The 27774-nt window shown below is 36.1% G+C and overlaps 1 protein-coding gene across 2 annotated transcripts in view; it reads left to right on the top strand.

Moving 5' to 3' along the window:
- TMEM65 (transmembrane protein 65) overlaps positions 1-27774 on the top strand; it is a 48846-nt gene that overhangs the window by 6590 nt on the left and 14482 nt on the right. The window contains exons 2-3 of one of the 2 annotated variants that reach the window (XM_018058546.1): positions 11911-11991; positions 26829-26873. In XM_018058546.1, the coding sequence (XP_017914035.1) occupies positions 11911-11991; positions 26829-26873 (126 nt within the window). The remainder of the gene's footprint in view (positions 1-11910; positions 11992-26828; positions 26874-27774) is intronic. The other variant, XM_018058547.1, reaches the window with a different exon arrangement.

Here is a 27774-nt window from a genome sequence, read left to right as displayed (position 1 = left end):
AGGATGTGAATACCAGGAGGTGGAAATAATTGGGGTCATCTTGGAGGCTACCTTGAATGCTTATTAACTTGTTGTAATTAATGATTGTTGGAGAATTACACAGAAAAGTAAGAGCTGGCTTTTGGGGAGGCATAAAGAAAGACATGATTTGAAAAAAGAGCTTCTTAGAAAATATTTTTTTAAAATGTGTACTTATGTTATTTTAAAAATGAGATTCTTTATATATATATGCAAATAAATGGCAACCCACTCCAGTACTCTTGCCTGGAGAATCCCATGGAGGGAGGAGCCTGGTAGGCTACTAGTCCATGGGGTTGCAAAGAGTTGGACACTACTGAGTGACTTCACTTTCAACGGATGTTTTGAGGTGAACAGGGCAGTTTTTTTTTTTTATTCAATCTTAGATCCTAATCAGCTTGCATTTTTTTTGTTTCTCTGTATAAGTGGTAATTGTATATGTTTAAAAAATTTTTTTAACCATTTATCTGCATTCATATAGATATCCCATATAATTCTAAAGTTAATCTTGTAGTTCCCCACCTTTGTGATTGTTTACTTAAGGTATAATAAGGAGTTTTGTTTTGAGAACTTGCCATATAGCATACTTAGAATACATAAAAACAAAAATGACTTTTTCCTGGAGTTCAAATCCAGTAGGGATCTTGGACTCTTAACAAGAGTATTCTCATTTTTGTCAACCCTTTGTATAGGATTATATAAGAAAGTAGCAAAGCTGTTAAGCTGTTAGCCTCTGGGATAAATTGAAGATAATCTTGGCTTTTGCTCAGAGAGAATAGGAAAGAGGGCAAGAAAACATTTCATACTCCAGTTTAACATTTGCAAGTAAAGATATTTCAGTGCCTTAGTGAAACAGTAAAAGAAAATAATAACTGGACCTCCAGGAGGAGAACAGATGAGGATATGAAATGTGGACTGAATCAGGAGGAGTGAGTCATCTCTAATAAGCTGGGAACTTCTATATATTGGCCGTGGATAAGTAAATGAAGCTTTGTTATGATCAGTTATTTTTCCAATATGGAAAGAGCCTGATTATGGCAGTATATCCCAACAGCCTTAATTATGAATAGTTTTAAGAGTTAATGAGCATATTGGAGTAGCCCTATAACTAGGGATTCTGCCTAGAAAACAGATAACATAAGTAGAATTTTTTCCCTTCCATTATAAAATGGATATATTCTATTAACAACCTTTAATCATCATTTAACATGTAACTTGAGCTCTAGAGTTATTTGTGACATAAAACAGTGGCCATTGTGTTATAGCTCATGGTTTTATGGATCAGGAATATAGGCAGGGCTTAGCTGGGTGATTTGTCCCTTTCATATAGTATCTGTGGGGGTCATGTAGTAAACAGCTGGCAGATGAGCTAGTTACAGGATCCAAGATGGCTTCACTCACTTGTCTGGTACTTTTGTTGGACATGACTGGGAGTTTGGGCTCAAATGGAACTACTTACCAGTGTAGATGCATTTGATTTCACCAGCATGACAGTCTTAAAATGAATCAGGACTCCCAGAGAAAATGTTCCAAGAGAGCTGAGTAGAAGTGGTAAGACTTTGTATCAGTTTCCTATTGCTGCTGTAACAAATTACCACAAATATAGTGGCTTCAGTTCAGTTCAGTCACTCAGTCCTGTCCGACTCTTTGCGATCCCATGAATCGCAGCACGCCAGGCCTCCCTGTCCGTCACCAACTCCTGGAGTTCACTCAGACTTGCATCCATCCAGTCAGTGATGCCATCCAGCCATCTCATCCTCAGTCGTCCCCTTCTCCTCCTACCCCCAATCCCTCCCAGCATCAGAGTCTTTTCCAATGAGTCAACTCTGCATGAGGTGGCCAAAGTACTAGAGTTTCAGCTTTAGCATCATTCCTTCCAAAGAAACCCCAGGGCTGATCTCCTTCAGAATGGACTGGTTGGATCTCCTTGCAGTCCAAGGGACTCTCAAGAGTCTTCTCCAACACCACAGTTCATAAGCATCAATTCTTCAGCACTCAGCTTTCTTCACAGTCCAACTCTCAGATCCTTACATGACCACAGGAAAAACCATAGCCTTGGCTAGATGGACCTTAGTCGGCAAAGTAATGTCTCTGCTTTTGAATATGCTATCTAGGTTGGCCATAACTTTTCTTCCAAGGAGTAAGCATCTTTTAATTTCATGGCTGCAGTCACCATCTGCTTAAAACAACACAAATTCATTCGTTAGAGTTCCGGAAGTCTGAAGGCCAAAATTAGACTTAAGGGGCTAAAATAAAAGTGTTACCAAGGTTCTGTCCTTCTCCAGGCCCTAGTGGAGAACCTGGTCCTTGTTTCTTCCAGGTTTTGGCATGTGCTCATTCCTGCTCACGTTAATCTCTGCTTCAGCTGTCACATCACTGACCTTTTTACCTTTCTCTTAGAAGGGCCCTTGGGATTACATTTAGAACTGACCTGGATTATTCAGGATAATCTTTCTCTCTCAAAATCCTTAATTTAGTCACATCTGCAAACTGTGCTGTGAACACAGGTAGAAGAATTAGAATGTGGACATATGGTGGGGGGTGGGGGTGGGTAGTATTCAGCCTACCACAGATTTATGACCTAGCCTTGGAAGTCCCCAAATGTCATTTCTGCTGCATGCTGTTGATCAAGCAAATTGCTAAGGCCAGTGTAGATTGAAGGGAAAGAAAATTAGAAGGAGATATTCTGTGTAGTAACCATAACTGATAACTGTAGTTTGTTCCTTTTTCTCAGTATGTGTAAAAATTAATCATTTCTGTTAGAAATTTTATATCGTATCGTTCTTCATTAATGTACACCAGTAACATATTGAATTTTTGTTTAAGACTTTTCAACATTCTGAGTGCCAGTGTAGTGACAGTGATTCCTTTGTTATATATTAATATATTGATTTATATACACACACACACACACACACACATATATAGGTGTATGGGACCTTTCCTCTATATCAGGATTTCTCAACTTTGGCAATATTGACATTTTGGATTGAATAATTCTTTGTTGTGGGGGTTGTCCTTCACATAGGATATTTAGCAGCATCCCTGTCTTCTAGGCACTAGATGCCAATAGCCCCCTCCCACCCTCCTCACCCCAAGTTTTGTGAACCAAAAATGTCTCTAGATATTGCCAACTGTCCCTGGAGGAGACATTGAATGGGAGGAAGGGGAGGAATTGAGTAAAATAAAACCAGTCTGATCAACGGCCGTTGCTTCATATGAAATGCTATATTTCATATAAATATATAAATAGAAAAGACGATTTTTTCTTCACTCTTTGTCCCTGTCTCTCTCCTTTTCCTATCATCCATTGATACTTACTATTTTCAGTATATTCTCTGCTTCTAGCTCATTTCCTTCATTTTACATTTATTTTTCTCTGGATAAGGACATAAGAGTAATTCCTCACCTCTCTATCAAACTCTTTGGGGCTTCCCAGGTGGATCAGTGGTAAAGAGTCTGCCTGCAAGGCAGGAGACTCAAGAGATGTGGGTTTGATCCCTAGGTTGGGAAGATTCCCTGGAAGAGGGAATGGCAACCCACTCCAGTATTCTTGCCTGGAAATTCCTAGACAGAGGAGCCTGTTGGGCTACAGTACATGGAGTTACAAAGAGTCAGGCACGACTGAGTGACTGAGCACATGTTCACTATCAGACTCTTCACCTCATTATCATAAGTGAACTTTGCAATAACTGTTTTCCTTGATTGTGATGTCCTTTCACTTCTAAGTTCTTAACTAAATTCTAAAAGTTAGACACTTAGAAAATAGGACTTCAGATAAGTCAAACACTGCTATTGTTGAATTCACCAGTAATTTGGTGGTGGTCCTCTCAGTAGTGACTATTTGCTTACTTTTTATAGTAATTGTGACAAGTAAATTTTTATAAACAAATTTGTAGATAGGAAAATCGAAAGAATATAAAGTCCGCAGTGTTATAGGGTCATCCAAAGGGTCAGGCAGAACTAACGATAATGGATGACCTTGAAAGTTAGGGATGATCTGTTATTGAACCACTATTAACAATGACTGTTTTAGTTTTTCTAAAAATAGTAATGAGTTTGCATAACTATACTCTTTTCTGGTTTTCTTTGGCATGTGAGAGTATAAAGCTAACTGGAACAAATAGGGGCTAAATTCCTGAGTGCAGAGTTTATTAGCATTTTGCTAGTCAGCTGAATTAATTTGTAAAACTCTAGCCTTGTCCTTGACTCATAGGTTTATGTCTGCTCTAAGTTAATGAAAAAAATCACATAAAAGCAAGTAGTTACTTGTTAAAATATAATAAAGTAGTTACCTGAAACTATCTGGTAAATGAGAGACTCTTCTACACAAAGGACTTTGCAGGTAGCAAAATGCCATTTCTCTTAACCTCTGAAATATTTACTTTGACTATTTTTGATGGCAACATATCTGAATATACTGCATTTTTCTCTGCCTTAGTAAAGTGTATTGAGCACAGTTTTGCTTCTACCAGATGTCATAGTTTTTGTTTACTGTATTTTAATACAATGATTTTCTTTGGGGCTACTTACTTCTATTTGTAGATGTACTAGTCATCACATTCAGTGCCTCCAGAACACTGTGCTGTTTCAGTTGGCACGCTTTTCAGACTGTGTCATAGTGCTGGTGAAAGGTGTTGGATTTATTGTGCCGCTCCCCATCGTATCTCCAGTGCCCTCAGACTGTGCTACTCTGTTCTCATTCATCCCTTGTGGTTGTGGTAAACTTTTCTGCTGTGTAAGGAGGACTGCTTCTTGGCATCTGTTACGGTTTCTAATGTCTGCTTTTTGTCACTCTTCCATGGTGTTTTCTTCTTATTCTTATTTTTCTTTCATTTTCTCTCTCTCTCTTCACCCTTAGGTTTTTCAGTAGAGTTTAATCTTTTTTTTTTTTTTTTTTAATTTTTTGCTTGAAGGAGAAATGCTTCACCAACCTGAATCAGCCACAGGTATACCATATGTTCCCTCTCTCTTGAACCTCCCTCCAGCCTCCCTCCCCATCCCACCCCTCTAGCTCGGTTTGAGTTCCCTTAGTCATACAGCAAATTACCATTGGCTATTTACTTTACACATGGTAATGTAAGTTTCCATGTTACTCTCCATCCATCCTGCCCTCTCCTTCCCCACCCCTTATATCCACAGTCTGTTCTCTATGTCTGTGTTTCCATTGCTGCCCTGCAAATAATTTCATCAGTAGCATCTTTCTAAATTCCATATATATATGTTAATGTACATTATTTGTTTTTCTCCTTCTAACTTACCTCACTCTATAGAAATCTTGATAGACGTTTCAGTGACACAGACCACTGCTTTCTCCTGTCTTTCCAGCTAGCCCATTGTGCCTATCACATTGATACTGATCTTTGACTCTTCAGATCTCACACTGAAGAGCTCATATTTGTGCTAACATTACGATTATGGCCGTTCAAAGGATTGTTGTAAATATCTAAAAGGTACTTAGTTGAAGTTAGAATGGTGTTCTTTACTTGGCTTAATTTAGATTTTCTGTCTTCTTTCTGAGTCTTAGTATAGAGTATTTCGGGCATTAGGTTATTAAAACATTTGTGGTTTTAAAAATAGCATGATATTTTTGTAGTATAGCTTCAGAATTTCTGTTGTATAATGGTTATTATATTTTATAGTACACATCCCACTGCTCCCCTATTGCTGCTGCTGACGCTAGTTTCATTACATTACTTAGCAGTTACTGAATATTTGCTATAGATATACTGAGCTAATTAAGTGGGTTTTCATGTAATTCTTCTGTTTACTTCTCTTGGAGAGAGAATGAATCATCTCCATTCTCTGGATTAAGATGCTGAGGCTAAGAGGAGCTTGCCCAAGATCTTAAACCTGTGTGGCAGAGTGGAGTAAGTAGAGTAAGTTTTTAGCTTAGCTTTGTTTGACTCTAAAATCCCTGTTTTTATTATTGCACCTTTTTAGATATTCACAGGGCTTTCCTGGTGGGTAAGGAATCTTCCTGCAATGCAAGAGACCTGGTTTTGATCCCTTGGTTGGGAAGATCCCCTGGAGAAGGAAATGCCAACCCACTCCAGTATTTTTGCCTGGGAAATCCCACGGACAGAGGAACCTGGCAGATAACAGTCCATGGTGTCACAAAGGAATTGGACATGACTTAAGGACTAAATAACAATGACAACAGATATTCATATCTCGGATTTTTAACATGCTGGAAAAAAGGTAACAACTCAAATGCTCAATAAAAGTCACCTGTGCTGGTAACATAACTTAGTCTACCTTTTATATGTTTACATAATATATACATTCAATACGAAAGTGAATATGGCATTGTTAGTTTTAAAATAAGGGAAATCAAAGCAAAGTCAATGTGCAAAAAGTTTGTAAATTGTGGGAGAATTTTGAAAAAGTCAAAAAACTAGTATCTGGGACTTCCAACTGTCTTAATAGATCTCTTAACTTTCTAACTTTTACTGTAATTTTCCTTTAGATTTTTGAATGAGCTTTTAAAAAACATACCTAGCATACTGTTCAAAGAAAACCTTCCTAAACTTTGAAAATTTATTTATGTAACAAATATTTGTTAATCTACCATATCATAAACATGGTACTGGATATTGTGGGTGCATCAGAGAATTAATTCAGGAAAATATTCTCATGAAACTTACATTTTTGAGAGTGGAAAGATATGAGAAATAAAGTAAATAATGAAATAATTACAGATAGTGTGTGGTATTAGAAGTATAAACAGAAGGGCCTTTACTTAAAGGTGATCTAGGAAGGCTTTTGTTTAAGTAATATTTAAGATGAAAATAAAGGATTAACAAGAAGCCATTCATTCAGACAAAAAGGAAGAGCATTCTCAGAAGGAAAAGCAAGTGTCAAGGAAGGGACTTGGCGTGTTATAGAAATTGAAAGAAGGCAAATATGAGTGGAACTTAATGAACAAAGGGTATGGGATAAGATGTTGGCAGGCAGAAGCCAGATTAGTCAGGACCTTTCTGGGTAAACCATATGAAGGCCATTTAAACAGGAATGGAGTAATGGTATTTAAAGAGCCCTCTGGCTGCTAGGGTAGCAGAGTCAGACACAACTGAGTGAGCACACTGGCTGCTACAAGTTGGAGAGTGCAGTGCACAAGCTTGGAGACCAAGCTGTTACAGTGGTCTAGGCTAGCAATATTGGTGGCTGAGACTAGGAGGCCATGGAAATGAAGAGGAAGAGATAGGTTCCAAATAGACTTTTGAGAGTGATCTGATGGGACTTGCTGATGGGAAGGAAATTAAGGGAAAGGAAATAGTAAGTGATGACTTAGGTTTCTGACTATAGTGACTGAATAAAACATATTATTTACTGCAAGGGAGAAGACTGGGGAAAGAATAGATTTGAAGTTTTAGATACCTCTGTGAATATAAATGGAGATGTCAAGGGAGTAGGTGTGTGTGTGTGTGTGTATTTATATGCTTAAATCTAGAGCTCATTGAAGTTTAGGCTGAAGATGTAAGTGTAGGTGTCAACAGTTGTGTATAGATGGAGAAGATCCAGGATAGAACTCTGAAAAACAATGATGTCTGTTGGAAGGGAAGACGAAGATCAAGAAACATACATACACCTGTGGCCAATTCATGTTGATATATGGCAGAAGCCAACACAATATTATAAAGAAGTTATCCTCTAATTAAAAATAAAGAAATTAAAAGAATGAAAACTAGAGCGAGACTGAGAAATGTCTACAAAGTTAGGGAAAATAACAAGAATAGTGTATTCCAGAAGCTAAGTGAAGAAGAGAGCGTTTCAAGAAAGAGGGGATGATCTGATGCTTTAGATAGTTCAAGTAAGAGGAAGACTGGTGAGAGGGGTGGGTGCTGGGGGTATAGAAGGTTTATTGGATATAATAACTCGAAAGAGAGTGATGTATTTGTCAGTTTTGTAAGAATTATGTGAGGAGAAGCTGGATTTTAGTTGACTGTGGAGGCAGTACCAATAAAGAATTCAGCTGTTTAAAGGGAACTTTGGACGTGGAGGGCAGGGGGTGTTGGGCAGTATTATGAGTAGTACTGAGGTTATCTCTTTCGCCATCAGTCAGGAGTCTGAAAGTAATTTAAACATATGGTACTAGTTTGCTCATTTTTTGCAGAGTCCTGTGTAAAATTCTAGTTTATCAGAGAAAAATGTAAGCATGCGTAAGCAAATTACACCTCTTTTTAGCAGCATGCTGTAGAAAATATGCAGACCATTTAGCAAGTAATGTCTTTTCATTTCCTTTGGTAGGAAGCTTAGAGAAATCAGGAAGATGATTTGAAACTCCACTTTCAAATTAAATTACCAAAGGACTAGGGGGAACATTTCTTTTCTTGAAATGTGGGACTTTGAGTGCTAAAACTGAATTAGTCTGAGGCAAAACCTACCCTAAGAGTGACAGTATTTTTGCCCTTTTCATAGATTAAGGCTTTGACGCATAGGAAAGATTGAAAAAGGGATTCAGATAGTTTCCTGTCCCTTCTGCAGCTTTTCCTTTCCTCTAGATCTGAACCACTGGACACTTTCTTAGGGCTCCCTCTGTTATCGTTTGTGTCTGGTGAGATTTCTAGTGAAAGAACCTGCAGGAAGGTGCAGACTCCCACAGAGTATTCGTACTGAATCCTTGACACTGACTCACTGATCATCAGCCTGCCTTCACCTGTTCTCTTACTATTCTAGCCGTCTTTTTCTTATGGTGTCCGGTTGCATCTGTCTCAGATAAACATGTGCTGACATCTCCTTTGTCCTTGCAGGGGCCTCTTCTGTTTTGATTTAGGCCCAGCTATTTGTTTTTGTGACTTGAGTTCCCTTAAAGCTTAAAAATAAATCATAAATTTGAGTTTAGTTTGATGTTATTTCTCTGTAGGGTTGGGAGCAGTGCTCTTTGTAGCTCTCTGTATTCCACAGTGAAAACTAGAACCTGCTTCACGAAATTTAATGTACATATAAAATCACCTGGGAATCTTATTGAAATACAAATGCTGTTTCAATAGATATGGGTTTGAACCTGAGTTCTGTGTTTCTGACAATTCTGTGTTTCTATGTTTCCAGTGGTTCAGTGCTACAGGTCCAGGGGGGCAATATTTTCTGTAACAGTATAGCAAGTGTTTGTTTTTAAGGTGAGAAAGAGTTGAGGTCATGTAGATAAACTCAGGCATACTTGCATTTTGAAAGGAAACAGGCAAACAGGTGTGAGAACAATAATGTAAGATGTGGCATATTTTGTGAGCTTGCAAAATTTTATGTTTGTGTGTGAGAAAGACCTTATGGTTTCAAAAACATTATAGCATTTTTAATACTCAAAAGGGTTTGTTAAGGATATTACAGAAAGTGTACATTGTTAACACTGATTTATAGTCATGCAGTGATCACTGAGTGATAAATGGTGTATAATAGATTTATTCCTTGTTGCTCATCTCTTTTTCTTTTGCATTATTACCTTGAATATGCTGTTCATTGGTTAGTCTCATTTCTTTGGTAAACCATGCCCTCTGTCATACGTTTTTCTTCTGCTTTTCATCAGCCTGTTCTTTCTATATTTTCCCCACTCAATTTTATATTGCCTTTTTTCTTTTCTTTTTCAATTTTATATTACTTTTATTAAAACAACCTCAAGTTTCTAGAAAAGTTTCACATATTGTACAGTATAAGCTTTTTTTTTTTTTTTAATTCTTTCCCCCGAATCATTTGGGATAAATTGCTGACATGATACCCTGTCATCCCAGGCACAGGGTAGATTACTTGGGAAGCAGTCTCTGAGACAAAGCTTAACACGCAAGGAGTTTATTGGGAGTGCTGTCTAAAATCCTCACCAGGAGGATACTTCAGTACTTTAATATCATGAGCTATTTCATGGTATTAAAAATATGAAAGATAAAATGTAAGCTCTTTCAGACTTAGAAAAGAGTATGACAATTCCCCAAGGCATAGGAAAGATACTTGTTCCATACTGTAAGTTACAGGATGAGACAGAGTGCTAGACTATTGAAGCAACTTTTGATCATTTAACTTTTTTTTTTACAAAGAATAAAGCACTTTTTTTTAAAGGTCCTTGTTAGTTATTCATGACGAAAGAGACAAAACCAAATTGAAGTACTGCTACAACATAACTGGTCGATAATCCTCAAAGTATAATCCTCACCAGAGCCTTGAGTGAGGCAACTTTCTTCAGCTGAGGCAGTCCCCTCACAAGACTGTCACTGAGGAGTGTCTCTCGGAAAGATTTCAGGCAGCTAGGGATTGACTGCATCACAGTGCCTACTACAGCTGGCTTATATTTCCTACAAACAAGAACATTGTCCTATATAAGCCATAATATAACATGGATAGATTCCTTCCCTCTTATACTCTGGTGTCATTCCAGTTTTCACCAGTTGCCCCATTGATATTCCCTTACATCAAAAAGATCCAGTCCAGAACCATGCATTGCACTTAGATTTCCCTCTATTTGAAACAGTTTCTCATTCTTTCCCTTGGCTTTCATTACGTTGATACTTTTGGGGATTATAGTCTAGTTATGTTGTAGCAGTACTTCAATTTGGTTTTGTGTCTTTCCTCATGAATACCTTCCAGTTAAGCATCTTAGGCAAGAATATCACAGAAGTAATTTTATGTTCTTTTTTCCATCCTGTCAGTGGCTCATGATTTTTATTTATTCCTGATGATATTAACCACTTCTTGGTTAACCATGTCCTTTGAACACTGGACTAAGTAGTATCAGTCTGATTTATCCACTGTAGAGTTTCTATTTCCCTTTTGTGATTAGTATTTTGTGGGGAGGTACTTTGAGTCTATGAAATACCCCATTCCTCATCAACTATTAAAGTTATGAATTCATATCAATATATGTTCATAAATTCTTATTCTGTTTAATGGGTTACAGTTCATTACTTTCATTTTTGACCTTCCAACTGTCCCATGCTTCACATTTTTTAAAAAAAGATAATCAAAAGAGATTGACCAAAAAAAGGGTGAAAAGTGGTAATGCTGATGTGATATTTTAATCAAATGTAAATGAGGTTATAGAAGAAATAGCTGACATTGGGAATATTCATACTGCTGTTGAACTCCTGCCATTTGAGAGACTCCAGATACTCAGCCAGAAGAGTTAAGAGAAGGCAAACTTACGAACATAAATGAGGAAAGTGAGAAGGTTGTGGTGAAAGGATGAAGACTTAGGGAGGAAGTGATTCTGGTAAAATTTTCACATTCAAGAAACTCTCTGAGCTATTTCATAATATTAAAAATATGAAAGGTAAAATGTAAGCAATTTCAGACTTAAAAAGGAGTGTGGAAGTTCACCAAGGCACAGGAAAGTTGCTTGTTCCATATTGTAAGTTATACAATGAGAAAGTGCTAGCACTATTGAAGCAACTTTTGATAATTTAATTATTTTACAAAGAATAAAGCACTTTTTTATAAGGTCTTTGTTAGTTGTTCATTTTATATATAGCAGTGTGTACCTGTCACTTCTAAACCGTAACTGTCCCTTCCTGCCACCCTTCCTTGCTGGTTCCCATAAGTTCTTTCTCTAATCTGTGAGTACCAAGAATAAGACACTGTACTGTAATTCCAGTGTGTCTGATATTTTCAGTTACAAATATTTTAGTCAATCATTTTACTGTTTAAAACCTTTCCCTTTATAACTACCAGTAAGAGAATTTTTTAATGTTTTGAAAAGAAATTTAAAAATCACAGAACAATGGTTATTTTCCTCATCAGTTACTAAGATTGCTCTGCCACTTACATTGTCATTTTTATGTCCCCACAATATTGTATGAAGTGAAGACTGCCCATATACTAGCATGTTTCACTTCAAAATTTCATATACATTTAAAGTTTTATACATATTTATGTTATTGCTTGAATACATTGATTTAAAAATATTTTTAGCATGCAGGTATCCCAAACCTGAGATTGCCATTGTGAAGCGAGCGAAGGAGTTATCATCAGCAGAGACCTCTGATAGTTTTGGTACAGTACAGTATTGCAGTATTGATTGTTTGTCAGATGTTTATTGCAAGTGGAAGAGCATCTATTTGACAGGACTTCTTGCTTGTTTGAAATAGAATGCTTTGATTATAGTGATGGTCCTTTTTTGTTTGTTTACATCAGTGTTTCAGTTTTCCATTGTCTTTGGAACATCTGTTTTTATTATCTAACCCTAGACCTGTGGACATGATTGACTAATAATTGCATGTTTAATTGACTGAAAGATTGCATTTATGATCTTAAAAGGCAGAATCACTAATATTTAAATAACATATTTTAAATGTTGTTGAAATAACCACAGCAAAGTGAGACATCAGAAGCAACAAAGATTATGAATTTCTTTAGGATGAATAAGACAGAGGGACCACACACAGAGAAACCTTCAGAATATTCTAAGAGAAACTATGTTTCAGTAACTGAACTTCAGTAAAATACATTTTAAGAGTATATTCTTGAATAGTTTGAAAGTGTTATGTACGTTCATTGTAAGGCCATTCATCAACATTTTTATAGATTAAGTCTCCGTACAGTTTGATATCTGACTTACATTGTATGCTGTGGTGGTGGTGGAGGAGGAGGAGGAATTGTGTTGAGTGTGTGTGTGCGTGGGATGGAGGGAGAAATAAAAATAAATATCTCTGTCCATATTTTATTTTTTGATTACTATTTAATATAGATGAATTGCCTCAGAAGTATAACACAATGTATGGAAAGGAATAAGAACTATTTTATGCACCAATTGAAATTTTGTAAGAAAAAGTTTCTTAGACTGTATATATAGTGTCAAGAGCAAAAGATAAACTGAAAGATCCTGATTTCTCAGTGGGGAGGCATGTAGTGTGTATGTATAAGCATACACACTTGTGTATATTTTAACGTATCAGTACAGTACAAAAATCCTCCAATTTGCTCTACTTTGCCAGTTCTAATGTTATTCTAAAATTAAAAATTTTATCTTAGTGTGTATGCAGAAATTAAACATTTAATGAAAATGTCTTTTGGAGAAGAAAGTTTCAATTTTGGATTATTCTGAAGGTTGTTTTTAAATAACCCTTATTTTTAAGACAATGTAGGGAAAAGGAATGATACTTATTTTATACATAATGGCAAATGATATCACTAGGAGGAAAAGTGCTACTGAACAATAACTAATAGGATTTAACCTGTCAGTGATTGCCTTTTGAGACCCAGTCTTTAATTATGTCCCTACTCACTGTGTAGTGTGCTTCTTCATAAATGTTTATGTGGTACACCTCTATTTTTTAACTCCTACTAGTTATACAATAAGGAAGCAATATAGAGTCAGAATATTAGAGCTAGAAGGGATGCAGAGACCTAAAATCTTCATTTTATGTAACATGAAACAGAGATATAGAGGGTTTATGATGTAGTCAAGGTTTGGTGACTGATTTTATATGTATATATATGTATATCAGAGCAGGGATTCATGTCAAGGCCTTTGAGTTTATTATTATTATTGATTTGTTTATTTGGCTGCCCTGGGACTTCCTTGCTTTGTGCAGGCTCTTAGTTGTAGTTCGTGGGATCTTGGCTACCCGATCAGGGATTGAACCTGGGTCCCCCGAATTGGGAGCATAGAGTTCCAACGACTGAACCCCCAGGGACGTCCTGGCCTTTGGGTTTTTAGTTCAGTGCTCTTTTCATGGTAATAAATTACTTTAGGGTTAGCAGGGGAGATTAGTGCTAGACTAGAGGGTATCCGATTTTGATGTTCTTGCAGGAGAAGATGCATGCACATCCTTCTACTCTGTCATCTTGACTTCTGTGCTGTGGCATGGCATCTAGTCACATCACATCTTGGCAAGTAGAAGGGAAAAAAATGAGAACAGTGGCAGATTTTATTTTCTTGGGTTCCAAAATCGCTGAGGACTGTGACTGCAGCCATAAAGTTAAATGACGCTTGCTCCTTGGAAGGAAGGCTATGACAAACCTAGACAGTATTTTTAAAAGCAGAGACATCACTTTGCCAACAAAAGGTACATATAGTCAAAGCTGTGGTTTTTCCAGTAGTCATGTACGAATGTAAGAGTTGGACCATAAACGGGGCTGAGTGCTGAAGAATTGATGCTTTTGAACTGTGGTCCTAGAAAAGACTCTTGAGTCGCTAGGACAGCAAGGACATCAAGCCAGTCAATCCCAAAGGAGATCAACCCTGAATATACATTGGCAAAACTGATGCTGAAGCTGCAGTACTTTGGACACCTGTTGCAAAGAGCCGACTCATTGGAAAAGACCCTGATGCTGGGAAAGATTGAGGCAGGAACAGAAGGGGGCGACAGAATGAGATGGTTGGATGGCATCATCAACTCAATGGACATGAGTATGAGCAAACTCCAGGAGATAGTGAATGACAGGGGAGCCTGACATGCTGCAGACCATGGGGTCACAAAGAGTCAGACACAACTAACTGAACAACAGCAACAACAAAGAGTATCCAGTTCTGAAACCAGCAGAAACCATGTAATTTTCCCATTCAGAAAATGTTTTATTTGGTAACTATAATAGATGAGTTGATTTCTTCCCCTCTCTTTCAACCTTGATGGATTTTTTTTTAATGATTTGTATGAAAAAGAATGATTTCTTAGAAGAGAAAAAAAGCAATTGGAAAAGGTATTAGTATTTTAGATAATTGCAGTTTTACTTCAGTTTCAAATATTAATGCCTGGCCAATGTTTTGACAGTGTTTTATATATTCATTGTACAATGAATATATATATATATATATTGGCAAGCATTATATATATATATATATATATATATATATATAAATGCTGTGTTTTCCTATTAAGAATGTACTCACTGAAGAGAAGTAAGACAAGAGGAAGAGAATCTGGGTTCTAGACACAGTTGTGTGTCCTTGAGTAAGCACTTATTAATAACGTCTCTGGACCTAACTGGCTAAATCTTTGAAATGGAGAAATAAGTCAGTACACTACTATGTGGGCATAGTACGCATATGGGCTGGATAATTCTTCATTAGGAATGACTCTTTCTTGCATTGTAGGATGTGTAGAATCCCTAATACCAACAGCATTTCTCAGTCATTGGTGGTGGTTTAGTGGCTAAGTTATGTCCAACTCTTTGTGACCCCACGAACGTTAACCCACCAAGCTACTCTGTCCATGAGAGTTCCCAAGCAAGATTACTGGAGTGGGCTGCCTTTTCCTCTCTAGGGGATCTTCCCCACCCAGGGATCAAACCTGTGTCTCCTGCAGGCAGATTCTTTACCATTTGACCCATCCTCTCAGTCATTATCATATCCAAAAGCAACCCTGCATTTCCCAGCATCTTCTAAGTGAGGCACCGTATTGAGAACCACTGGCAAACTGTTTCTAAGGATCCTTTCAGCTCTAACATTCTGCTAAACAATTCTTATTTCAGGAATGATTAAAAGGGGAAAAATGTAATACTGACTGAAAAACTCTTCTCCCTCCTAATATTAAGCAGTTTTATTTTTTAAATGAGTGTTTTCTAGTAATTTATGTCACCATACCCACACACATGTCAACCACTTAACGATGTTCCAAGATGATTTTTTTTAATCCACTTTAAGCTTTCCATCTATAATATAATGTACCCATGTTATATATGCTCAGGTATATAATTTTAAAATTTAGAGTTGTATAGTACTGTCTCTATACCTAAAACATAAAAGTAAGATCTGCTTTTTTAAAAAATTTGTACTGTCAGTTTACTATCTTAGCCTTTTTAAAAAAGGAAAATCATTATATAGTAATTGTTTTCTTTGTCTGTTTTCCTTTGGCATGAAAGAAGGAAAGGAATACAGTGTCTGAGTTAAGCATTGAGTATATAATTGTTCTAAATACACAACTTAGACATGTGAAAGCAACCACAGAGCAATAGTATGTTTGATTATCCTAAAAAAAAAAACACTCCATGAAATGACAGATACAAGAGGAATAAATTACTATACATCTAGTATTTACTGTTTTTTAGATTTATTTTTATGTATTTAGCTGTGCCAGGTCTTAGCTGCAGCGGGCAGGATCTAGTTCCCTGACCAGGGAGTGAACCCTGGTCCCCTGCATTGGGAGCAAGGAGTCTTAGCCATTGGACCACCAGAGAAGTCCCAGTATTTACTATTTCTTAAGCCAACATTAATGAAGTTAACAAAGGTGATGATCAATTAGGCACTACTATCACCTTCCTGGGGCTTCCCTGGTGGCTCAGAGGGTAAAGAATCTGCCTGCAGTGTGGGAGAACTGGGTTCGATCCCTGGATTGGGAAGATCCCCTGGAGGAGGGCATGGTGACCTCATTCCAGTATTCTTGCCTGGAGAATCCCCATGGACAGAGGAGCCTGGTGGGCTACAGTCCATGGGGTCGAAAAGAGTCAGACAGGACTGAACAACTAAGCATGCACATATCACCTTCCTCATCATTAGTACTGGCCAACTCCTGTCATCTGTTATACCACTGGACTGCCTCAGACCAGGAATTTGTTAGTCTCCCTTAAGTAAGCTGCACTGAAGCCCTAGGTTGCATGCTGTGTTCCCCTGAAGTTTAGTGAGTGACAATATTACATGATCTAAGTAAACATTTCTTTGCATGTTGCAATAAACTTTTAGATGCTAAATAACAAAATCATACTGAAATACTGTTTTTTGGTCTTAACTAAGGAATGTGTTTAAAAAACTATAATTAATAGCCATTATTTTAAAAGATAAGACCTGTTAATTGAAATTTACAAAATTAAAAAGTGAAGTTTTTTTTAGTTTCTAAAGTGTTTCAATGTTCAGTTCAGAATGTCAGGTTTTGTAAGTATATTGCTCAACCATATTAATTTATTTCTTTTAAAAAATATTGTGTTGTAGCTTTATAAACCCTTTTGGATGCATGTTTGATTTTTTGGCATCTGGTATGATTTGCTTTGCTTAAATCATTTTGAACAGCATGATTTGCATTTTAAGTTTGTCTTCTTTAATGCATTATATATTTATTGTAAATTTAACCTCACTTGTAGGAACTTTTGGTTCTGTTAAAAGTCTAAACAGTGTATGTTTATATATACATCTATTCTTTTTCAGATTCTTTTCCCTCCTAGATTATATAAAATATTGAGTTTTAATTAATAATGTAATATGTCACACTGTAGTCAAGGGGTATAGTTTTGTTTTCTAGTGAAAGTGAAAGTCGCTCGATCATGTCTGATTCTTTGTTACCCCATGGACTGTAGCCTGCCAGGTCTTCTGTCTGTGGAATTCTCCAGACCATAATACTGGAGTGGGTAGCCTTTCCCTTCTCTAGATCTTTTCAACGCAGGGATCAAACCCAGGTCTCCTGCATTGCAGGCAGATTCTTTCCCATCTGAGCCACCAGGGAAGCCCACCACTTTGTAAACACATTGTTTTATAGTGGAAACTAAAGAAACTATAAGTGTTCCACTTACTTTCTTCTACCAAAGTAGTTTGATTTTCAGTTTAATATATATTTCCTTCTAGAATGACTTACAATCCTAAAAGATATTATAGAATCGTTTGTTGATGTTGGACTAAAGCTTTTTAAAACTTATTTTTATGGGAAAATATAATTAAGGAAGACCTGGACACAGCATGACTTAGTGACTGATCAACAACAACTTAATTAAGGAGGGAGCCCACCAGGCTCCCCCGTCCCTGGGATTCTCCAGGGAAGAACACTGGAGTGGGTTGCCATTTCCTTCTCCAATGCATGAAAGTGAAAAGTGAAAAGTGAAAGTGAAGTAGCTCAGTTGTGTCCTACTCTTAGCGACCCCATGGACTGCAGCCCACCAGGCCCCTCCGTCCATGGGATTTTCTAGGCAAGAGTACTGGAGTGGGATGCCATTGCCTTCTGGGGTTGCACAGAGTCGGACACGACTGAAGCAACTTAGCAGTAGCAGCAGCAGCAGCATGCAGGTTAATTAAATTTCATAGTAAACTCCTTGAACCTGTCCTATTTATTTGTTGTATTGGAATCTTCTGTCAGTTAAAGTAACTTGGCAGTTGACTGGGGCTTGAAAATTTCTTTCAAGGATTTTGTTTTAATGACATTTTACCTGTGTTCTGAGAGCGTAAGAATATTTTTAGTAAAAGTGTAACATTAAAAAAATTAAAATGTAGCAAGATGGGAGTAATTTGGCCCTACTTTTTCTAAGAGAAATTTTGTAAAATTTTAAAAATCCTTAAATATATGCCTTTTTTGGACTCAGTAATGCCACTTAAGAATAATCTATGTTAAAGAACTTTCAGGGAAACATAAGAAGATTTAGGTACAGGTTTATGTAAGTGTTATTTTTAAAGTGAAAAATAAGGAAGAATAAATATCTAGTTAAGGGGATTAAACTATTGTGTATCATATAATGAAATAAAATACTATCAATTCAATTATTGCCTTAGGGAATTAAAAGGGGAAGTGTTCACCTTATAATGCTTTGTGAAAATGACAGAATACAATTTTATGTGCACTTCTGTATAGAAAAAGGGCTTCCCATGTGGCACTACTGGTAAAGAACATGCCTGCCAGTGCAGGAGATATAAGAAACCATGGGTTTGACACCTGATCGGGAAGATCCTCTGGTGGAGGAAATGGCAACCCACTCCAGTATTCTTGCCTGGAGAATTCTGTGCACCGAGGAGCCTGGCGGGCTACAGTTCATAGGGTCGCAAAGAGTCGAACATGACTGAGTGACTAACACACATACAATTATGAATAAAGAATGGCTACTTAATGAAGAAATACAGTGGAGAGACTGAAGAAAACCATGTCCCAGCAATTCCATTCGCCCAGATCTAGAATTTCCTTCTTGTGTGGCCTTCAGTGAGGCTCCTTTCAAAATTTTTCTCTCTTTTTAAAAAATCTCTACAATTGTTCCTCATCTGTTTTTGTTACCTTGCTCTGTTTCTCATTTCTTCCTATGTCTTTCTCCTTCTAATCTGACTTCCCCCTCCACTTCCTTTTAAGTGAATATAGTATGAAGTAATTATTTATACTTATATAGCAAAATATAAAAAGTTGCTTGATTAAATACATTTTTATTCTTGAGATATGAGAAAAAAACCCTTAATTTGTGTTTCCTTCTGACGCTGTTTTGACTTTTATATGGCAGTGACCCTCAGTTTTATATTTCCTAAATAGATAATAGTTGACCATTAAATGATGATTCTGATGCACTATAATATTCCAATTCATCAAGGAAATATTTCTTTTAAAAATTCAGTATTACTTAGGTAGTAACAGTATTTTGTAAGCTACAACAGGTCTTTGGTTGCTTTTGTTAATTAGAAGACTAATTGGAATTCCTCATTTTCTATACATTCTAAAATATCAGAATGTCATTTCGTAAAAGTAAAATTGCATGTTTTAAATTGTTTTCTCTATTCTTCCTGGGTTACTGAAGCAAAACAAAATGTTGAAAGTATTGGAATTTTTTGTATTTAAACATGCAAAGTGTTATAGTTTTCAGGATTTATAATTAATATCTAGGGAGCTTTTAATTAGGTAAAGATTTGTTTATACATTAAAATACTTGAATATATTTCTGTTCTCAAGGATAGAAGGAGAGAAAGTCCTATTTAAAATAATTTTCATTTGGTTTGATGCAGTATAAATTAGTAATTTGTAAGAACTATCATGTCTTATTTACTTTCCTGCTAGTAAAGACTTAAATATGAAATCAAAAGGAAAAGAAATTTACATGTAAATATTATCTCATAGATACATACAGATAATTGTCCTAACCTCTGTATTTCTTTCTGTGTGTGTGTGTGTCTTGTTTGCATTTTCATTTTTAGTAGATCAATTTGGTTGTTTTTAGCTAAAGTTTATTTGCCTTTCAGCCTGCATACATAAGACTTTTAAGAACAAATTTCAAAAGCGCCTAACTTCTTTTACTCCTGTTTGTTAATTTTAATTAAGCTTTTTATTTTGACATAATTGCAGACGCGCATGGAATTGCAAGAAATAATACAGACTATCCACTTTCGCCAAAGGTGACATCTTGTAAAAACTTCATATGGTGTGACATGCAAGATATTGTCATTGATAGAGTCAACATACAGAAGAGTTAACAACCCCACAAGGATCCCTGTTACTTTTCTTTTTATTTTTTAAATTAATTAATTTATTTTAATTGGAGGCTAATTACTTTACAATATTGTAGTGGTTTTTGCCATACATTGACATGAATCAGCCATGGGTGTACATGTGTCCCCCATCCTGAACCCCCCTCCCACCTCCCTCCGCATCACATCCCTCAGGGTCATCCCAGTTTACCGGCCCTGGGCGCCCTGTCTTGTGCATCGAACCTGGATTGGTGATCTATTTCACATATGATAATATACATGTTTCAATGCTATTCTCTCAAATCATCCCACCCTCGCCTTCTCCCACAGAGTCCAAAAGTCTGTTCTTTACATCTGTGTCTCTTTTGCTGTCTCGCATATAGGGTCATCATTACCGTCTTTCTAAATTCCATATATATGCGTTAATATGCTAACCTATATATTTCAGGCTTTATTTTTTGGGGCTCCAAAATCACTGCAGATGGTGACTGCAGCCATGAAGTTAAAAGATGCTTACTCCTTGGAAGAAAAGTTATGACCAACCTAGATAGCATATTGAAAAGCAGAGACATTACTTTGCCAACAAAGGTCCGTCTAGTCAAGGCTATGGTTTTTCCAGTAGTCATGTATGGATGTGAGAGTTGGACTGTGAAGAAAGCTGAGTGCCGAAGAATTGATGCTTTTGAACTGTGGTGTTGGAGAAGACTCTTGAGAGTCCCTTGGACTGCAAGGAGATCCAACCAGTCCATCCTAAAGGAGATATCAGTTCTGGGATTTCTTTGGAGGGAATGATGCTAAAGCTGAAACTCCAGTACTCTGGCCACCTCATGTGAAGAGTTGACTCATTGGAAAAGACTCTGATCCTGGGAGGAATTGGGGGCAGGAGGAAAAGGGGACGACTGAGAATGAGATGGCTGGATGGCATCACTGACTGGATGAATGCGAGTCTGAGTGAACTCAGGGAGTTGGTGATGGACAGGGAGGCCTGGTGAGCTGCGATTCATGGGATCGCAAAGAGTCGGACACGACTGAACGACTGAACTGAACTGATACATTTCTAAACATGAAACCCTATTAAGTCAGCTTCTTCAAACAATGAAAAATATCTGAGAAAAAGAAAAAAATAAGGAAGTCTGGATGTTAGTTATTTTTGCCAGTATTTTAAATAAACACACTTTGGAAAAGCAGTTTTCATTCCATTATCATCCCGTTAAATTGTTTTTCCACCAAGTTATCATTCTGTTAAGAATTTTTCTGTCTATGGTCATGAAGGGTATTGGTCTGTAGCTTTCTCTTCTTTCGGTAAATTTTTGGTTTGATTTCATTTTTAGTACTCTTCTGACCTTATAAAATGAGTTGGGAACTATTTCTTCATTTTTTATTTTTCTGAAGAAACTTGTAAGTTTGTCTAGGGTTGGCATTTGCTTTTCTTTAAGTGTTTAATAAAACTCATTAGTGAAACCATCTGGGTCTGGAGGTTTTTTGTTTTGTTTTGTTTTGTTTTTAGTGTGAATGTTATGGAAAGGTGCTTGTTAACAAATTTGATTTTGTTAGAGCTATTCAGATTTTTTGTTTCAGCTTATATCTTTTAGTTTTCAAGGAATTTGTTCATTTCATCTAAGTTGACTAGGTTGGCATGAAGTTATATGTAATATTCTCATTTTAATGTCTATAGGATCTGTAGTGATGTTCCCTGTTTTATTCTTGACATTAGTAATTTGTGTTCTCTTTCTAGGTTGGTGTACCGAAAGATTTTTTCATTTTGTTAATCTTTTCAAAGAATCAACTTTGGTTTTGTCTATTTCTGTTATTGTTTACTTTTTATTTCATTGATTTCAGCTGTTTTTGTTGTGATAGCCTTCTTTTTACTGCTTACTTTTCATTACCTTGCTCTCTTTTTTTTCGTAGCTTTTTCAGATAGAACCATATGTCATTTATTTTAGGCCTTTCTCCTTAATATTAGTACTTAAAACTCCTCTAAGCTTTCATTGAGCTGTCCTGACAAATTTCAGTATACTGTACTTTCATTGTGATTCATTTGAAAAGTATTTTCAATTTCCTCTTTGATTTCTTCTTTGGACCATGTATATAGAAGATGTTACTTAATTTCCACTTTCTTCTCTAGATATCTTATTATTATGAGTTGTATTTTGGTCAGAGAACATATTCTTTACAGTTGTAATCATTAACTTATTAACACTTGTTTTGTGGATCAGCAGATCAGCATATGGTCTATTTTGATAAATGTACCATCTGCACTTGAAAAGAATATGCATTCTGTAGTTGTTGAGTATGGATGTTTAAATATTAGTTGAATGGAGATGATTGGTAATGTTGTTCAGATAATCTATTTCTTAGTGATAATTTCCTCTAGTGTTCTATCAGTTGCTGAGAGAGAAGCTTTTGTATCTTCAAGTATGATGGTAGAAATGTTTATTTTCCCTTTAATTCTGTCAGATTTTGCATCATGCATTTTGAAGCTCTGTTACTAGGAATAAGCAAATTGTTATTATGCCCTTTGATGAGTTGACTCTTAACATTTTGAAATGTCCCTGGTTCTGGTAATACTCTTTGTCTTTTAAGTCTACTTTATCTGCTTTTAACATCACCTTTCCAGCTTTTGCTAACAAAGGTTCATATAGGCAAAGCTGTGGTTTTTCCGGTAGTCATGTACAGATGTGAGAGTTGGACCATAAAGGAGGCTGAGCACCAAAGAATTGATGCTTTAGAAATGTGGTGCTGGAGAAGACTCTTGAGAGTCCCTTGGACTGCAAGGAGATCCAACCAGTCAATCCTAAAGGAAATTAATCCTGAATATTCATTTGAAGGACTGATACTGAAGTTCCAGTACTTCGGCCACCTGATGAGAAGAGCTGACTCACTGGAAAAGACCCTGATGCTGGGAAAGATAGAAGGAGGAAGGAGAAGCGGGTGACAGAGGATGAGACGGTTGGAAGGCATCAGTGACTCAGTTGACATGAGTTTGAGGAAACTCTGGGAGATAGTAAAGGACAGGGAAACCTGGTGTGCTGCAGTCCATGGGGTGCAAAGAGTTGGACATGGCTTAGCAACTGAGCAGCAACTCCAGCCTTAGGGGCTTCCCAGGTGGTAAAGAATCCACCTGCTAATGCAAGAGACACAAGAGATGCAGGTTTGATCCCTAGGTCAGGAAGATCCCTTGGAGGAGGATATGGCAACCACCCCAGTATTCTTGCCTGGGAAATCCCATAGACAGAGGAGCCTGGCAAGCCACGGTCCATGGGGTCACAAAGAGTCAGACGTGACTGAGTGACTAAGCACAGCACTGCAGCAGCTCCAGTCTTACAAGCTTACTGTTTGTATAATATGTCTTTTGCCATTTATTTACTTTTAATCTATTAAAGTGTAATTCTTTCAGATATCATATAGTTGGGTCTTGCCTTTATATCCGTTTTAACAACCTTTGCCTTTTAGTTGGATTGTTTAGTCCTTTTACATCGAAAGTAGTTACTGATATATTTGTAAGTAGGTTTACTATTTTACTGTTTGGTTTCTGCTTGTGCCTCTTCTTTTCTTCTGTTCTCATTTCCTGTGTTCTTTTGACTTAATATTTTTTGCAATCCTCTTCACATTATTTATTTATCTTTTTAACTGTATCCTTAATGTATTTTGTCTGTATGTATGATTGCTCTAGGAATTACAAATAGGCATCCTTGAACTCTACAGACTGCTTAGAGCTAATTCTACTTAGAACCTTGTACCACATCACATACATTGTGGAAACATTGCAACCACATTTCCAAATTGGTCCATTTGTGACCTCCTTCATCCTTTATGCTTTGATGTCAAATGTATTATATCTACATACATTATAAACTCCACATGGCAGTGTTGCAGTTTTTGGACAATCAGGTTTATTTAATTTACTAGGGAGAAAGTAATCTTTGATATTTACTCAGTATTTACCATTCCTGATGCTCTTCATTCTTTTTGTTTTCTTTCTATTTTACCTTACACTGGGATTTTTGTGGTTTTCCCTGCACAGGCGTGGTTCACACAGAAGCCATGTTTGAACTGAATGTACATCAGAATTTAAGGCTCCTCCTTTCTGACTCTGCTCTTTTCTCTCACTTTGCAGTGGCTTTGGTTACCTTGTACCTTGCCCGCTGCTTCTTTAGGCCAGAAAGACTGCAGGTTTTTTTTTTTTTTTTAAAGAGCTGGATTAGGCCAAAAGCTTCGTAAAATGGGTAACTCACTTAGTTCCATTCTTCCTTGTAATTGTTGATTCCTCTCCACAATCAACCTGCTTTTTGGTCATTTTCCAGGGCTCTCAAATATTTATTTATGGTTATAGTTGTTCTGTATAGGATTGGTCTGATAAAAGATAATTCAGCCTGTACTGGAAGTAGAACCAGGACTTTTTAAGCTAAAAATGGTTGGAAAATATGGTGTGGTAATGTACAATCTTTGGAGAAGGAAGTGGCAACCCACTCCAATATTCTTGCCTGGAGAATCCCGTGGACAGAGGAGCCTGGCAGGCTACAGTTCATGGGGTCACAAGAGTTGGATACGACTTAGTGACTAGATCAATGTACAATATTAATAGTCTTCTTATTTTAAAATATTTAGAAAAAGAGAGAAATTATGATGCATGTAATGCACATGCACACTGAAACAGAAAGAACTAATTTTTCTAACTCCAGTCTGCTTAATGAAACATTAGATTGGAGTAAATTTCCATGTAAATGTACATAATTTACCGTGTATCAGAAAAAATTTAAGGTTAAGATATGTATGTAGGGATATAAAGCTTTGGGATTTATTATGATTATTTTCAAGGGGATTATATTAGCTCCCTTCACATTTTAAAATTGGTACAGACTGCTGAAACCTTGGGCTTATTTCAAATAAAACGCTTATTTGCGTTTTATTGTGTGTTATACACCTAATGTTTTTTCACTTCTGATATATAGTTGTCTTCTTTCCGTTAATGTAGTAAAGAAGATAATAGTCTCAGAATCCTCAGAATGGTCAGTTTATGAGTCACAATTTTTGATGGATACTTTCCAATAAAATTTCCACTTTCTAGGAAATGTTCCTTTTCTGTTTCCTCTTATTACTCCTTGGGTTCTTTATAATGCAGGAGGCAAAACTCTATGCTTTGATTTTGCTTTAACCTCTGTGCCAGTGGTTTTCCTCCCTGCTGTGTCTCCTTTACTTTGTATTATTTTCTTTTTCTCTCTCTTTTAAAAAGAGTTATTTTTCATTACCTTCAATTTTTTAATCTTTGTAAGTACTTAGAAAGACAGATTAGAAATATTGCTTACATTATTTGATTTTTTTCCCCCTCATTACTTTTACACATTATGTATTTGCCTAGCTCTTATTCTTTCATCCTAGGAGTTGTAAAATATTTTAAAATACTTTGCTCAGTATGTAGAGAATTTGAAGAAGTAAAAGCAAGGACTCTATATATTCTCATTACATTGGGAAGGTCCTGCTTGTTGAATTTTTAGGTATTTCAGGATGTTCCAGTCAACTGACAAGGACTTCTCCTCACAGTGTCAGAACTGTAGTGATGATGAGAGTAATGCAGCTAGGAAATAGTTCTGGTATGTAACCACTTTTGCATGTTTACTTCACCAGAAAACTCTGTGGAGTACAGTGGTATCTTATATTCCTTGTTAAAAATTTGGAAAACTATTTGCATGCTTTCAAAGTAGATTTTGAGGTAATAGTACTAGTTAAAGAATAGAGATTATATTCTAAGCAGATATAAAATACTGCAAAGTTTTAGGGTATCTTCATTTCTTTACTGTCCTAGAAAAGGAAAAACAAAACGTAAACTTGCATTCATAGAACTTTCTTAATAATCCAATAATTGCCTAAACCCTAGGTTTTAGCACATTGCTGATTATAAAGTCATTATGATACTATATGCTTTTTCAGTAAAATAGCTTATTGATGGAGATTCATTGGCTTTTCACTTTTTAAAAACTAAACTCTTCAGTTCTTATATTGTCACAGATTATAAATAAATATTTTAGAAAATATTTATCCAGTTTATAATGTATTTCTTTGGACATTTTGGTTATACTAGATCTTTATTGCAGAGCAACCCATGGTTTGGGTTCTTTTGTATAGTGTATCAGTTAATTCTGTTGGATTAAATGAGGATAAAAAAGGTGGAATTCTCTGCCATTTTACTGTAATTTACTGTTATACAAATGATGAGTTGGTTATTGTTATGAGATTACATAGATAGCGTTTTTGTAATTGTTAATTTTTAGATTTAATGATGGCACTTGAATATACTTTGATATAATATACTTGAGAAAACTTTCTGTGTTTATTATGACATATAAGTAATGTTACTATTTGGTGAATCACACCCTACTCTCTGGGGTCATTTTGTTGTGTAAATGTTCTTTATTGTCCAGTAGTATTGCTTTCAAAACTTAAAATATTCAGTATGTTATCAAGGGATATTAATTAGTCTCATTATCTTACAAAAACCCCCAAATAAGTGATTTGCCCAGGGATATAGGGTCATAGTAGGCCTGTAACTAAAGCTCAATTTGTTTTTCTAGCCTTGTAATTTAATCTATACCAAGAAATATTTCCTGTATGAATAACTTTGGTTCATTCGCCTAAAGATAATTTATGAATAAACTCTGCTGTTCTCTCATTTTGTAATTCTGCTAGTGTTTTCTTCATTGTAATAAAAAATCATGCTATAGTAACTAATTATTGACCACACCCTCTCTTTCCCCTTCAGAAAAGTTGGAAGCTCAACCACCAACCCCAGGACAGCTGAGATATGGTAATGGTTCTATAATTATTTGTGCATCTGTCTTTTGGACTTGAAATAACTATATTATTCATTAATAGTACAGAGAGTTAATAAATTAATTCATTCCAGATAGAATAGATTATCCTATTTATTATGCTAAAGCAAAAGGTTTGTAAACTTAGTTTAAAACATAATATTATGGAATTTCTGAGATTGTTAACCATGTCTGTTAGTGTTTAAATACTGTTACCATCTAGAGATAGAATTATAGTAGAGGTTTTCTTAGTTCCTGGGAAAAAGGATATGTTTACTTTAGTTTGGATTTAAGTTGGGTCATTTCAGAACTAGAATTTCTAAGCTATTTTCTTTGGTGGAGAAAATGCTCTGACTTGTTTCTGATAATGAAGAAAGTAAAGTTCATTTTAAGCCACCCCAGAGAAGAACCTTATAATGCTGCTGGTCTGCTTTCTTTACTGTATTATGATTGGAATAACTGTTCAAGGGCTAACACCAAAGTAATGTAAAACAGTTTAGGGTCTTATTATAAAGACAATGGAAGAAGAGAATTATTTAACAGTGCAGTGAATTTGAATTGGTTGTAAGTTAAAGCTAAATATTAGATATGGTTTACTAATAACTGCTGAGTTATAGAATAATATTTTCCAAAGGAAACTGAAGAAATCACAAATTGGTAGTCTGTCATTACATACTGGAGAGCAGACATATAATTAAAATTTAGTAGCTAGTTCCTTTTTTTCTCTCAGAGGTAGAATATAATTTATCTTAGAAATCAGTAGCTTTTCCCAGGTATCAAAACAATTTGAGAATTAAGATTTTTGTTTCCTTGGTAATCTTTTCTGATACTTCTAGGCTGGATTCATATACTCTTTATCCATAGCACTGTATAATGCTATCACCATTTAGGGGGTCA

Source organism: Capra hircus, chromosome 14 (genome assembly GCF_001704415.2).
Source record: "Capra hircus breed San Clemente chromosome 14, ASM170441v1, whole genome shotgun sequence".
Classification (NCBI taxonomy): domain Eukaryota; kingdom Metazoa; phylum Chordata; class Mammalia; order Artiodactyla; family Bovidae; genus Capra; species Capra hircus.
The sequence above is the reverse complement of the archived record's forward strand: the minus strand, read 5'-3'. Positions and strand labels throughout refer to the sequence as shown.